Raw genomic sequence first — 15,305 nt, forward strand, 5'->3', positions numbered from 1 at the left:
CATGGGGACATAGATTGGGGGAGCCAGGTTGGGGAAGTGGTTGGGGACACTCCTTGGGGACACTCCGTGGGGACACTCCGTGGGGACGTGCCCTGGGGTTTCCCCCCGGGCTCAGGGTGCTGGGGGAGGGGGGGGACGGGACACCATCAGCCGGATTTTGGGGTGAGCACCCCCCTGCCCCCGCAGCCCCGGGGGGGTGTCCTCGCCCCAGACACCCCCAGCCCTTCCTGCTGCCCCGTGGATCCCAGCAGCTCCGGTGGATCCCAGCAGCTCCAGGGGATCCCAGCAGCTCCCAGCAGATCCCAGCAGCTCCGGTGGATCCCAGCAGCTCTGGTGGATCCCAGCAGCTCCCGTGGATCCCAGCAGCTCCCAGGGGATCCCAGCAGCTCTGGTGGATCCCAGCAGCTCCCGTAGATCCCAGCAGCTCCCAGGGGATCCCAGCAGCTCCGCAGCTCCCGTGGATCCCAGCAGCTCCCAGGGGATCCCAGCAGCTCTGGTGGATCCCAGCAGCTCCCGTAGATCCCAGCAGCTCCCAGCGGATCCCAGCAGCTCCCATAGATCCCAGCAGCTCTGGTGGATCCCAGCAGCTCCCGTAGATCCCAGCAGCTCCCAGGGGATCCCAGCAGCTCCAGCGGATCCCAGCAGCTCCGGTGGATCCCAGCAGCTCCGGGCCGCTCCGAAGGGGTTAAGGCGAGGCAGGTGCCGCTCCGGGGCCCTCCCATCGCTCTCCCATGGCTCTCCTCCTCCAGCCCTGGATATAAACCCGGAGCCGCTCTCCCCGCCCTGGATCCGGCCTCCCCCAACCCGTCCTGCCTGTCCTGCCACCCCCCTGCCCGCCTGCCTGCCGCCCTGCCCAGCTCCAGCCCTCTCCCAACCCTCCGCAGCCTTCTCGCCCGGCTCCCAACCTCCTGCCAACCTCCTTTCGCCTCTTCCAACCCCCTTCCAACCCCTTCCAACCCCCTTCCAACCTCCTGCCACCTCTTGCAACCTCCTGCCACCTCTTCCAGCCTCTTCCCAACCTCTCCCAAACTCCTGCCACCCTTCCTCAGACCTTCTCCCAACCTTCTTGCCGCCTTCTTGCCCCTCTTCCGACCCTCCTGCCCCTCTTCCAACCTTCTCGCCCACCTCGCCACCCACCTGCCCGCTCGCCATGTCTGTCACCGTCACCAGGAAGACCGTGAGAAGCAGCTCGGCCGTTCCCGGCCGCTCCTTCAGCTCCCACTCCTACACCGCCGGCCCCGGTGTGAGGATGAGTACGGCTTCAGCCTTCAGCAGCTACGGGGGGAGCCGCTATGGAGCCGGGCTGTACCGGGGCCCGGCCGTCGCCCCGGGGACGGGGGGCGGCATCACGGCCGTCAGCGTCAACCAGAGCCTGCTGACGCCCCTCAACCTGGAGATCGACCCCAGCATCCAGCGGGTGCGGAAGGAGGAGAAGGAGCAGATCAAGACGCTCAACAACAAGTTCGCCTCCTTCATCGACAAGGTGGGGCGAGGGGGGGGCTGGGACCCCCCCCGGGGACCTCCTGGTGCCTTTGGGCACATCCCGAGCCCCTTGGGGGACACTGTGACCCCTCTGAGACCTCCTGAGCCCCTCGGGGACGCTGAAACCCCCTTTGGGGACTCCCGAGCCCCTCAGGGACCTCCTGGCCCCTTCGGGCACGTCCTGAGCCCCTTGGGGACATTGTGACCCCCTTGGGGACATCCTGGCCCCTGTGGGGACATCCAGAACTCCTTGGGGACCTCCTGAGCCCTCTGGGCACATTTGGCCCCCTTGGGGATATCCTGGCCCCTTTGGGGACATCCAGATGCCCTTGGGGACACCGTGACCCCTCTGGGCACATTGGGGACGCCTTGGGGACCCCCTTGGAATGTCCCCCCCCAGGGACCCCCTGAGCCCCTTCGGGCTCCTTGGGGACTTCCCACCCCCCCTGCTGGGGACACCCCTGTCCCCTCCCCTTGCTGGGGACACAGCGGCCAGGGCAGGAGCTGGGGCGGGAGGGGGTGTCCTGACCCCACCCCACGGGACCCCCCCGCGCCGGCCCCCAGGACCCCCCCCAGACTCACCCCCCAGAGCCGGGTCGCACCCCAGGACCCCAGAATTGCACCCAAGACCCCCCCGGCTTGCAGCCAGGACCCCAAATTTGCCCCCAGGACTCCCAGATTTGCCCTCCGGACCCCCAGATTTTTCACCCAGGACCCCAAACTTGCCCCCTGCCACGCCCGTCACCCCCCCCCCCCGCCCCTTGCAAAGCAGCACCCAGGACCCCCCCAGCCTTGCACCCAAGACCACCCAGGACCTCCAGATTTGCACCCAGGAGGACCCAAAATTTGCACCCCGGGACCCCAGATTTTCACCTGGGACCCCCCCCCTTGTCCCCCCCCCTCACCCCCCCACCTCACCAACCCCCACCCCCCGCTGTCCCAGCCCCAGGGTGGGATTCCCAGCGTGGTGGCGGGGGGAGCGATGCTGACACCCCCCCCCCCCGCCTTTCCCCCCCCCGCTTCCCCCAGGTGCGGTTCCTGGAGCAGCAGAACAAGATGCTGGAGACCAAGTGGAGCCTCCTGCAGAGCCAGAAGCCCCCCCGGGGCAACCTGAGCGGGCTCTTCGAAGCCTACGTGGCCAGTCTGCGCCGCCAGCTGGAGGGCCTGGGCCAGGAGCGCCTGCGGCTGGAAGCCGAACTGGGCAACATGCAGGGGCTGGTGGAGGAGTTCAAGAACAAGTCAGTCCCGGCCCCGGGGGCACCCCGGGGGGTCTGAGACGGGTGGGGGGCACCCCCTGGTTGTGTCCCCTCCCAGGGCCGGGGGGAGGGGGTTGGGGACAGGGGGCTGTCACCCCTTGGTGGCGTCCCAGAGGGTCCCAGGGTGTGTGTGTGGGGTTGGGGACGGGGGATGGACCCCCCTCAATGGCGTCTCAGTGGGTCCCGGAGGCGTTTGGGGGGGGCTGGGGACACCAGGATGGGGCTGGAGTGTCCCCTCCACGGTCCTCAGGGTGGCTTTGCCGGGGGGGGCTGTTCTTCCGCTGCATGGGACATCCCGGTGGATGGGACCCCGTGTCTCCACATCCTGCTGTCCCCGTGTCCCTGCATCCCTGTTTCTCCATGTCCCCGTGGCACTGTGTCCCTATATTCCCGTGTCCCTATATCCCCATATCCCCATGTCCCCGTGTCCCTGCATCCCTGTTTCTCCATGTCCCCGTGGCACTGTGTCCCTATATTCCCGTGTCCCTATATCCACATATCCCCATGTCCCCATATCCCCATATCCCCATGTCCCCGTGTCCCTGCATCCCTGTGTCCCCATGTCCCTGTATCCCGTGTCCCTACATCCCCGCGTCTCCATGTCCCTGTGTCCCCATATCCCCATTTCCCCCACGTCCCCGTGTCCCCATGTCCCTGCATCCCCGTGTCCCCGCACCCCCGGCCCCCCCCCGGCCCCCTCGGCCCCAGCTCCGAGCCCTCGCCTCTTCCCCAAGGTACGAGGAGGAGATCAACCACCGCACCGAGAAGGAAAATGAGTTTGTTCTGCTCAAAAAGGTGTGTGGGGTGGGGCTGGGGGGGCTGGGCAGCGCCGGGGGAACCTGGGGGGGTGACGGGGGGTGGCAGGGGGGCGATGGAGGGTGACGGGGGGTGACGGGCCACCGGCTCTGCCCGCAGGACGTGGACGAAGCCTACATGAACAAGGTGGAGCTGGAGTCGCGCCTGGAGAGCCTGACCGACGAGATTAACTTCTTGAGGCAGCTTTACGACGAGGTACGGGGTCTCCTCCCCTGGGGGGGGCCACACGTGCACCGAGTCGTCTGTGCTCAGCCCCAAACACCCCCCCCCCCCCCCAACCCCCCGCCTTCCCTTGCGCGCAGGAGCTGCGGGAGCTGCAGTCTCAGGTCTCCGACACCTCCGTCGTCCTCTCCATGGACAACAGCCGCAGCCTGGACCTGGACGGGATCATCGCCGAGGTGAAGGCGCAGTACGAGGACATCGCCAACCGCAGCCGCGCCGAGGCCGAGAGCATGTACCAGATCAAGGTGAGCCGGGGGTGCTCCGGGCTCTCCCCCCCCCGCCCCCCATCGTTTCTCCCCGCTCTGGGACGGAGGAAGCCCAGGCTCCTTCCTCCTCCTCCTCCTCCCCGGGCCGGCTCCCTCCCTGCCCCGCGGCGGGCGGCTGCTGCGTGGGAGAGCGCCCGGCTCCAAGCATCCCCCCCGGCGCGGGCACGTCCCAGCTCTTTTCTCCCCGATTTTGGGGTGCTGGAGGGATGAGGGGGAGGGGGAAGGGAAAGGGAAAGGGAAAGGGAGGGAGAGGACGCCCCGTCTCCATCCCGCCCGCTCGGGGCCCCACAGTACGAGGAGCTGAAGACGACGGCGGGGAAACACGGGGACGACCTGCGCAACACCCGCAGCGAGATCAACGAGCTCAACAGGCTCATCCAGAGGATCCAGGCGGAGATCGAGGCGCTCAAGAACCAGGTCTGGGAACGGGCGAGAAAGCGGGGAGACGCTGCCCGCTCCTCCCCCGCCAGCACCGCCATGGCCCCTCCGGGCCTTTAACCCCCCCCCGGACCCCCCCCAGACCCCAAGGGACAGCCCGAGATAGGGGGAGGGATCGATACCCTGGAGATGCCGTTGGGGGTCACAGCCCGGGTGCAGGGGGATGCTGGGGGGGCACGGGATGGTGGGACATGGGGGGTGCCGGGGGGGGCAAGCGATGGTGGGGGGCACAGGATGGTGGGACATAGAGGGTACTGGGGGGCAAGCAATAGTGGGGGGACACGGGATGGTGGGGGGCACTGGGGTTGCTACGGTGGGACATGGGGGATGCTGGGGGGGGGTGAGGGATACTGGGACATGAGGGATTCTGGGGGGCGAGGGATGCCGGGGGGGGTGGGGGATGCTGGGGGGGGTGAGGGATTCTGAGATGTGGGGGATGCTGGGGGGCACGGGGGTACTGGGGGGTGAGGGATACTGGGACATAGGGATTTTGGGGGGTGAGGGGTGCTGGGGGGGGTGAGGGATGCTGGGGTAGGGGGGATGCTGGGGGGTGAGAGGTGTTGGGGGGCTCAGGGGATGCTGGGGGGGGCTCGGGCTATTGGGACATGAGACTCCTGGAGGTGAGGGATGCTGGGGGGCATGGGGATGCTGGGGGGGCGAAGGGTGCTGGGGGGGGGGAAAGGGTGCTGGGGGGTGAGGGACGCCGGGGCACCGGGGATGCCGGGGCACTGGGGACGCCGGGGCACGAGGGACCCCCCCAACCCCTTCTCCACGTCACCCCCCCCCCCCGCCCCGGGGCGCGCGTTGCAGCGAGCCAGCCTGGAGACGGCCATCGCGGAGGCGGAGGAGCGCGGGGAGCTGGCGCTGAAGGACGCCAAGGGGAAGCTGGCGGAGCTGGAGGCCGCCCTGCAGAAGGCGAAGCAGGACATGGCCCGGCAGCTGCGCGAGTACCAGGAGCTGATGAACGTCAAGCTGGCCCTGGACATCGAGATCGCGACCTACAGGAAGCTGCTGGAGGGCGAGGAGAGCAGGTGGGGGCTCCCCGGGGGGGTGACTTCGGGGGGACCCGCATCCCACATCCCGCACCCTGCATCCCGTGGGCATCATCCTGCATCCCGCGTCCCACGGGCATCCCACGGCATCCCATGATCGTCCAGTGTCCCACGGGCATCCCGCACCCCGTGGGCAACCCGTATCCCGCATCCCGTGAGCATCCCACGGCATCCCACACCCTGCATCCCGTAGGCACTCCGCGTTCCGTGGGCATCCCACGGGCATCCCGTACCCTACACCCCACACCCTGCATTCCGCAGGCATCCCATCGTCATCCTGTGAGCATCCTGCATCCCATATCCCGCATCCCATGGGCATCCTGTATCCCATATCCAGCGGGCATCCCATATCCCATGGGCATCCCGCATCCCATAGGCATCCTGTGAGCATCCCGTATCCTGCATCCTGGGGGCACCCTGCCTCCCGCATCCCATGGACTTTCCGTGGGCATCCTGTCAGCATCCCGCATCCCATATCCCACGTCCCTCATCCCATATCCCACGGGGATCCCGCATCCCACAGGCATCCCATATCCCACATCCCGCATCCCGTATCCCATATCCCATTGGGGTCCTGCATCCCATGGGTATCCCATATCCCATGTCCCGCATCCCATATCCCATGGGGATCCTGCATCCCATGGGTATCCCATATCCCATGTCCCGCATCCCATATCCCATGGGGATCCTGCATCCCACGGGCATCCTGTGGGCATCCTGTGAGCATCCTGCATCCCATATCCCGCATCCCATGAGCATCACATATCCCGTATCCTGCATCCCGTGAGCATCCCATATCCCACACCCCGTATCCCGTTGGGGTCTCGCATCCCATGGGCATCCTGGGAGCATCCTGCGTCCCGTATCCCACATCCTACATCCCGTATCCCGCATCCCATGAGCATCCCGTATCCCGCATCCCGTATCCCATGGGGATCCAGCATCCCGCAGGCCTCCCGCAGCCCCCCCCCAGGTATCCTCAGGGCTGTGGCCAGGACTGGGAGGCCCCCGCGTCCCTCTGCCCCCGCGTCCCTCTGCCACCGTGTCCCACCTGGCCTCGGGCATGTCCCTCAGCCCCCCGCATCGCAGGGTGTCCCCCCCCACCATGGCAGGGTGTGTCTCCCCATCACAGGGTGTGTGTCCCCCGCCATGGCAGCGTGTCCCCCCCCACCATGGCAGGGTGTGTCTCCCCATGGCAGGGTGTGTGTGTCCCCCCATGGCAGCATGTCCCCCCCCCCCCATGGCAGGGTGTGTGTCCCCCCATGGCAGGGTGTCCCCTCCTCCATGGCAGGGTGTCCCCTCTCCCATGGCAGGGTGTCCCCCCCCCCATGGCAGGGTGTGTGTCCCCCCATGGCAGGGTGTCCCCTCCTCCATGGCAGGGTGTCCCCCCCCCCATCCCAATTTCTCCTCCTGCCAGGCTGGAGTCGGGCATGCAAAACCTCAGCATCCACACCAAGACGACGGGGTACTCGGGTAAGGCGGGGGGGGGGTGGTGGTGGCAGGGCCCCCCCACACCCTGGTGCCACCCCCAGGTGCCACCAGGCTCACGGCTGGTCTCTCCCCCGCAGCAGCCGGCTTCGGGGGGGGCTTCGGGGGAGGCTTCGGGGGGGGTTTCGGCGGGGGCTTCGCCAGCTCTGGCTATGCCATGCCCCCCCCCGCCCTGGAGAGCTCGGCTGTCACCAAGTCCCGCGCCATCGTCATCAAGAAGATCGAGACCCGCGACGGCAAACTGGTGTCCGAGTCCTCCGACGTCCTGGCCAGCTGAGCCCCCCCCGCGTCCGGCCCATGGATGGATGGGACCCCTGGCACCCCCTTCCTGCCCTCCCCCCGCCCTCTCAGGGCAACCTGAGCCAGTGCCCCCCCCGGTCCCCACCGAGGGCTCCAACCCCCCCGTTGTCCCCAACCCCGCCGTCGCCATCCGTCCTGCCCCCCCGCCATGTCCCCACTGGAGCTGTGGGGTGGGAAATGGGGGGGTCTGTCCCTCCCCCTCAGGGGAGCCCTGCCGGCTCCGCTGCCGGAATAAAGCCTTTGGAATACGGAGGGGGTTTGGTAAATGCTGGTGCCCGTGGGGACGGGGCGGGGGGGGGGGCTGGGGAGGGGTCACCCCAGGCCAGGGGTGCCAGGATCCGTCCTGGGGTGCCAGGGTCTGTCCTGGCCTTCCAGGAGCCACCTGGGATTCCAGGATCCATCCCAGGGTGCCAGGGTCCATCTTGGGGTGCTGGGATCCGTCCGGAGATGCCAAGATCTGTTATGGGTGCCAGGATCCGTCCCAAACTGCCAGGCTCCCGCTGGGCTCCCACACGCCGGGGTCTGTCCCAGGCTGCCAGGAGCCACCTGGGATTCCAGGATCCATCCCGGGGTGCCAGGATCCATCTGGAGCGCCAGGATCCATCTCAGGGTGCCAAGGTCCCTCCCAGGGTGCCAGGATCCGTCCCAGGGGGCCAGGATCCATGTGGAGTGCCAGGATCCATCCCGGGATGCCAGCACCAATCCTTGGCTGCCAGGATCGATCCCTGGGTGCCAGGATCCACCTGGAGGGCCAGGATCCATCCCGGGGTGCCAAGATCCCTCCCAGGGTGCCAGGATCCATCCCGGGGTGCCGAGGTCCCTCCCGGGGTGCCAGGATCGGGCCCAGCCCGCACACCCGGTGCCACCCGATGCGCTGGGGGGGGGGGTCTTTCAGGCCCCCCAGCCCCAGCCCGCGCGGGCGCCGGTTCCGGCCCTCGTTAGCGCTGGCTGTAACGAGGCCGCGGCCCCCCCAAACCCGGCGGGCCCAACCCGGCAGGATTTTTCCCCAAACCGAGCCCCCCCCCCCCCCCCCCGCGACATCATCCAGGGGACGGTTCCCATGGCGTCCGTCCCACGGAGCCGCCCCAGCCCCGGAGCTGCCGCCTGAGGCCCAGCCCCGCGGGATTCTCGGGTGTCTCGTACCGGGACTGAGCCGCCGGGCGCCGCCGGGGGGGGAAAATGGTGGGAGCCTTTGATTTTCGGCTGCCCCCGCACCCCGAGACCCGCGGGGTCGCCCCCCCGGGGCGGGGGGGGGGGGGCCTCCGCCAACAGCGGGGCCAGAGGGGCCCAGAGTCACCCAGGGAGGAGGGGACACCCCCCCGCCGCCTGCCCGTGTCCCCCCCCCCGATCCGCAGTCGCAGGGGGGGCACGCAGCAGCCCCGTCTGGGGGTCCCAGCCCCCCCTCGCCTTGAGATCCAGCCCCGGGAATAGCGGGGTGGGGGGGTGGTGGCGTGTGTTTAATGGGATTCCCCCCCCCGAGCCCCCCCCCCGCCCCCCCCGGAGGTGACGGGGGACGTAGCCGGGGCCACCGAAGCCGCTGGTGACAGACACGGGGCGGGGGGGGGGGGGGGACGACCCGGCTCGGAGCCGTCCCCGAGGTGTCCCCGCCGGGGGGGGGGGACGGGGGAGGGGGACCCCGGTTCCGAGCCGTCCCCGAGGTGCCCCCGCCGGGGGGGGGGGGACGGGGGACCCCGGGTCCGAGCCAGGCGGCGGCGAACGGGGACTTTGGCCCTGGGTTAATAATTAGCCGCCCGTCGGGGCCGGGGCCGGGTCCCGCTCCCGCAAGGACGTGGCGGCGGGGGGGGGGGATTTGGGGGCTCGGGGGGGGCTGTGGGTGGCCCGTGCGGTAGAGGCGGGGGGCTCAGCATCCCCCCAGCACCCCCGGTGACCCCTTAGCGGTGTGTGTATGTGGGGGGTTGCGATGTGGGGCTGGGGGGGGGGGGGGGGGGAAGGGTCTTGGGGTTCTCCCGGAGTTGGGGTGCACCCCCCCCCCCCCCCGGCCTCCCATTCCCGGTCCGGAGGTGACACCTGCCGTCTGCACCCTAATTACCGCTTGCAGTTAATTAACGTGCTCCGGGGCCTGTGGGGTCCCCTGCTCCCCCCCCCCCCAGCTTCCCTACCCCCCCCACCCGCGATGCCCGATGCCCCCAGCCCTGCCAGCTTTGCCCCCCAGGGGCGGGGGAGGCCCCCCAAGACCCCCCAGTTCTCGGTGCGGTGCGAAGGGAGGGGGGGGGCGGCAGCACCAGCAGCCGCCAGAGGCCCCCCGAGAGCCGCCCCGACACCCCCAGTCCCGGGGGGCTCCTAACACCGGGGGGGGGGGACACACCTTGGGCCAAAGCGGGGCTGGTACTGGGCTGGGAGGGGGCACACAGAGCTGACCCCCCCCCCCAATAAGGGGGGATGGGAGCAGCCGCAGTGCCCGTGTTCCCCCCCTGCCCCGGGGGGGGGGATTAAAGTGGGGTCAGCGCCCTGCACCCCTTTTTCTGACCCCCCCCCCAAATTCAGCACCACCCCGACCCTGCCGGGGGTGGGCTTTGGTGGGGTGTCCCCCCCCCCCGGAATGCGCCCAGCTCCCTCGGGGCTCACCCTGCTTTTGGCGGGGCTGGGAGCCGGTTTGGGGGCTCACCGGGGTGCTGGGGCGGGGGCAGGGGGGGGGTTTGGGGACTCCCCCCCGCAGGCTTCTCGCCCGGCCCCGGTGTCAGCGCCGGCCCCCCCGCAGTGTGGGGCTGGCGGGGACGCTGGGGGGCGGCAGAGGAGCGGGGATGGGGCACGGAGCCGCCGCGACCGGATCCCGGGTTGCTGGCGGGGGGGGCGGGCGGGGCAGGATGCTGAGGGCCCCCCCGGGGGTGTGTGTGTGTGTGTGAGATCTCCTGCGGGGTCCCACCCCCGCCCCGACCCCCGGCTCCAAACCCCACCGAGCAATGGCGGGGCTGAGGGGGGGGGCTGGATGCGGCCGGGGGCTTCGAGGGGGGGAACAGCCCATGTCCCCCCCCCCGTCGGGAGAAGCTGGGGCTCCTGCAGACGTGACCGCGCGGGGGAAACTGAGGCACGGGGCTGGCTGGAGCCGGGGGGGGAACCCGGGGGGCGTTCTTGAGCCCCCCAAGGGTGGCAGCTCGGCGCCACATGCAAGACGGGGGTGGGAGGGTGGAAGGGCCCCCCCGAAGCAGGCCCCCATCTCGGTGCCTGCAGAACCCCCCTCCCCGCCGGGGGGGGACCCCAGAACCGGGGTGCGGGGGGGCCACGGGAGCTGGCAGGGCCGGTCCCGGCGGGCGGGGCCGGGCAGGAGCGGGCAGGTCCCGGCTGCGCTGGGACAGGCCGAGGGGGGGGGGACGGGGGGGGACAGGCCGGGGACAGGCCGGGGGGGACAGGCCGGGGGGACACGTCGGGGGGGACAGGCCGGGGGGGGGCTGGGGGATGAGGGGGGGGTGACGGGGGAGGGGGACAGACCGGGGACAGGCCGGGGGGGGACACGCCCGTGGGGGGGTGGATTTTGGGTTTGTCGCCGGCAGGGTGCGGTGGCACCCCGGGTTTCAGTGTCACCCCCCCCCCCCCGCCCCGGCTGGGGCCAGGGGTGACCTCGGGGGTCCCCGACATCACCCCGAGGCTTTGTGGGACCCCCAGAGGGTCCCGGGGCGGGGGGGGGTTAAAACCACCCATCACCTCCCAAAAAAGCCGGGGTGGGGGGGAGGTGATGCCCTGTGTGGGGAAACTGAGGCAGGGATGCAACTTGGGGACACCTCCCCCCCCCAGGACCTGGTCCCCGCTGGCAGGATTTGACCCCCGAGACCACCTGGGGGTCCATCCCCGGGGAGTCGGGCCGGCTGCGGCCCCCCCCCGCCCCGGGCTGGGGTTTGGGAGGGGGAGGCCAGGGCAGGCTGATGCCTGACTCAGCTCATCTCGCGGGTGGAGCCGTGACTCACCGGGAGGGACCTGCCGGGCCCCGGCTGCTGCCCGCGGGGTTTTCGGGTGTCCCCGGGCTGCCGGGGGGGGGCCCAAGGTTTGTTGGGGGGGGGGGGGCTGCTCTTTTGGGGTGTCCCGGGGTCTGGGGCGCGCTGGGGGGGACGACCCGGACGCTTGTTTTCCTCTGGGGCCGTGGGGGGAGAGGGGTGATGGGGTCTGGGGGTCCTGAGCCCGTGGCGGGGGGGGGGTCACGGTGGGCACTGAAGGGGACAAGGGGACCCTGGAAGGGACCCAGGTGTCGGGACGGAGCTGAGCCACCAGCCCGGGTGCTTTGTGCCCCCCCAACTGATGGGACCTGAACCCCCATTTCTGAGGGGTCCCGAGCCTCTGTGGGACCCTCTGAGCCCGGCCCCCCCCTCCATTTTTGGAAATGCACCATTTGGGGCTCCTTCACCCCCAACCTCTCCCCCCGTGACCCCCACAGCCACAAGCATTTTGGGGTGGAAATGAGCAGCACCCGCCGAAGGGGCCCCCCCAAACCCGGGTGCTCGGGCGGGCGCCCCTGGGCGTGTGCCCCTCCTCGCACACGCGTGTGCAACACGCACGTCGTACGGGGTCCCTGCCCCACAGCGGGGGTGGGGGGGTGGGGGGGAGGCTCGTGTGGTCCCCCCCCCGCCGCCGGGGCCCAGGCGTGGTGTTGGGGCGCAGCGACAAGCCGGGGCTCGTCGGGGAGTTCCACGCCTGTAATTAGCGTCGGGGGCAGGATCCGCCCCACGCTCAGCTCTGCGGAGTTTCACACGCACACCCCCGCGCCCTTCCCGGGGTGCTGCCCCCCCCCCCCCCCCGGGACCCCCGAAACCCCGCCTGCCCCCCGGCACCCCCCCCCGGCCCCATCGGCTTCCCCCTGTTCCAGGGGGGTGAAGCATCCCCAGACCCGGCACATTTTGGGGAGGGTGTTGCCCTTTTTTTGGGGGGAATCACCCCAGGATCAGGCGTGGGGCGTCCCCCGGGTGCTGGTGAACACCCGGGCGGGGGAAGGTGGGGTGGTGGGGAGGGGCTGCCCCCTAAAAGTGGGGGTGGGTGGTTCGTCTTCCCGGCACCTCTCTGCCCTTTAGAGGGTGCTCTGCATTTACTGTCCCCGGACGGTGCACCCCAAGGACGGCGGGGGGCCGGTGTGGGATGGAGGGAGGGAGGGAGGGATGGGTGGATGGATGGACAGATGGAGGGACAGACGGACGGATGGATGGAGGGATGCAGGGACATCCCACAGGCCGCAGCCCCCTCGGTTCCCACCTCCATCACCCCCCATCTGCCTTTCCCCCCCCTCGCCCACCCTCGGGGTGACCCCAGCACTTTGTCGGGGGGTGATGCTGCAGCCAAGTGGCCCTTTGCGCCGGCGGGGGGGGGGGTCTGGGGGCCAAAATCCCCCCATCCCAATTGCTTCAACCCCTTGGGTCCAGCAGCGGGTCCCAAACCCTCCCTCCATCCTCCGCCCGGCCTGGGCTCCAATTTTGCTGAAGGGAGCGGTGCTCCCTCACCCATTTGTCCAGTTTTCTTCCCCAAATCGCTCCTTTTCTGCTTGTTTCACATCAGAGACAGAGACTGTAACATCTTCATTTCTACCCCCCAGGTTATGGGTTACGAGGGATGTTTGCACGGGGGAAAGTCCTCTCCATCCTCCTGCCAGATCTGCAGGCGTTCGGAGAAACTTCTCCATTTCCACAAGGCTTTGAGGCTTCAGACCCGTTTTTCCTCATCCTTTTTCCACTAAAAATGAATGTTCTGGCCCCAGGCGGCACCGTTGGGGTGGGGGAATGGGCTGGGGGAGATGCTCTGCCCTGCAAACGCTCCCCAGCCGCCCACAGATGCTTAAAGGTGCAATTCCCCATCGCAGGTGTCTCCAGCACGACCCTTTTCCCTCTGAATGTGCCCCGTTTCGGTGTCCCCGTTTGCCCTCAGCGGGGACGAAGGATGCTCGGTGCTCGGTTTCTCCCAACATGAGGAAAAAAAGGGGGGAAATTGGTGTCGGGCGCGTCTTTATTCCTATGGGATGGGGTTATACGGCACTTGTGTGGGCTGCTGAGATGCCGGGGGACATCCCCCCCCGGGGGTCCACCCTGCCCCCGCCCGGGGTAAATCCCCCCTCATGTCCCCAGGGGCGTCCCCGCTTCCCCTTCCCAGTCCAAGGCGGAGGCTCCTCCTGGCTACCTCCGGAATTACCCCCAATATTCCCTCGATGGGAGACCCCCGTCCCGGTTTCCCCCCCGCGGAGCCGGGCCGGGCCGAGCCGTCCCCGGCGCCGGGACCCGAGGTGACATCCGACGGAGGTGCCGGGGCCGCAGCGATGGGAATTGTCGCCGCGGGGAGCGGCGCCGGCGGGGGCCGGGGGAGAAGGGGCCGCCCGGGAGCTGCGTGTGCGCTGCGGCGGCGCCGGGGGCTCTTCGCTCCCCGCAACCGCGGCTCCGCCGGGAGCCGCCCGTCTCCCGCAACGCGCCGCTTTCATCCCTCCGCGGACCCGCCTCGCTATTTCTGCTTTTACGGTTCCCAGCTCACGGCCCAGCCCTGTTAATTTGCCTGGTTACTAATTGCCGGGCGAGCAGCCGGGAGCCTCCCGCTGCCCCTCGGCCCGGCGAAGGGGGTTTTCTCGGTCGGTCGCGGTCCCGGCGCGGCTTTGCGGTGGAACCGGGGGCATTTGGGGGCCCTGGTTGCGCTGCGCTTTCCCCTGGCTGCGGTCGGGGGGACGCTGCCCGTGTGCGGGGCCCAGGGGGACACGGGGGACGCCCGTGGCTGTGGATCTCCCGGGTATCCGGCTGCGGGCTCGATGCACGGGGTTGTCCGGAGCCTTTTTTAACCCCCCTGCGAGGACACGTCTCCTCTTCCCAGCCCTCTCTGCCAGGCCAGGGAGCCCAGTGCCACCGGCCGGCCGGGGTCTGCGCTCGCTGCAGGGGGCTCCGGTGCCCACCAACGGCTCTGCAACACTCCCAGTACGAACTGGGGTGGCAGCCGTGGGACCGTGCTGCTTCCAGCGTCGTGATCCCTGCGATTCTCGGGAGAGATGCTGGGCACCACCAGCTCCCAGGAGCAGAAATCCCAGTTTCTCTCACAGAATGGTGCAGGGAAGGTCCCATCCTGCCACGGTTCATCTCCTGAGGTGCAGGGAGCGTGCCTGCTCCTCTCTCAGACCCCCGAGACCCCCCCCAGGCACCAGCAGACGATGCAAGACCCACGGCAGAGGAACCCTTGGCCCTGGCGCCGGCGGGGATGGAACCTGCGGGGACGGAGCCTGCGGGTCCCTGCCCCACGGCTGCCACCCCACCACGGTGGGGGCCTGCCACCACGCTCGGGGACCTGTGGGCGCCCAATGCTGCTGCCGTGGCCCTGCGGAGCCCGGAGCGAGTCTCGGAAGTTCGTTAGAGAAACGCTGCCGGTGTTAGTGGAGCTGCAAACCCCCCCGGGGTGAGGACTCCCCTCTGGGCTGGGGAAGGACACAAAGGAGTTGGAGATTTACATTTTTCTATGGGAAGAGCCTCTTTTCTCCTCCCAGCCTGACATTCCAGCGTGGCCTGGTCAAGCTCTTGGGCACGTGTGTAGGTCTGGGGGTTTGTCCCCTGTCCGTAGGGAGAGGAGAAACCCCTGGAAAGGTGGAGGTGTGTGTGGGGACCAACAGCTGAGGAGCTCCCGGACACGTCGGGTGGGATGTCCCGGTCCTTCCTGATGGAGCCACGTAGATTTAAACCGCGCAGCAACGTGATGTTGAGATTTTATCTGGATTTCTGGTGCAGGAAAGGAGCCCGAGCCACGGGCTGGTCTGGAAGAGGAGGACTCACGTCTCCGGCGTTTGGAAAGGCCTAATCTCTGCCGCGTGCTCCGTCGGCTTTGCTGCCGTCACAGCTTTGGGAGGAGAGAGGAGTTGCTGGAATTTGACCTCTCCTCCCAGCCCGCCATGGGGGAGGCAATGAAAGTGGGGCTGGGTTGTCCCGTGGGCTCCGTCCCCGCTCCCCGCCCCGTGGCTTTGGGAAGAAGGTTGTCCCCACAGCGTGCTTCCCACCCCGGGAGGCTCATCCCAAAACCTTGCTGCCGCTGGC

At 69.3% G+C, this 15,305-nt stretch overlaps 1 protein-coding gene across 1 annotated transcript; it reads left to right on the forward strand.

Moving 5' to 3' along the window:
- Positions 1–803: 803 nt before the first annotated feature.
- On the forward strand, positions 804–7,347 carry KRT8 (keratin 8). Its single transcript, XM_054183234.1, has 9 exons — positions 804–1,483; positions 2,512–2,720; positions 3,473–3,533; positions 3,654–3,749; positions 3,857–4,021; positions 4,334–4,459; positions 5,291–5,511; positions 6,950–7,005; positions 7,101–7,347. Exons 1-9 carry the CDS (start codon positions 1,151–1,153, stop codon positions 7,295–7,297), a joined length of 1,464 nt encoding a protein of 487 aa, XP_054039209.1. The 5' UTR covers positions 804–1,150; the 3' UTR covers positions 7,298–7,347.
- Positions 7,348–15,305: the final 7,958 nt, after the last annotated feature.

Source organism: Rissa tridactyla, chromosome 24 (assembly GCF_028500815.1).
Source record: "Rissa tridactyla isolate bRisTri1 chromosome 24, bRisTri1.patW.cur.20221130, whole genome shotgun sequence".
Lineage (NCBI taxonomy): Eukaryota > Metazoa > Chordata > Aves > Charadriiformes > Laridae > Rissa > Rissa tridactyla.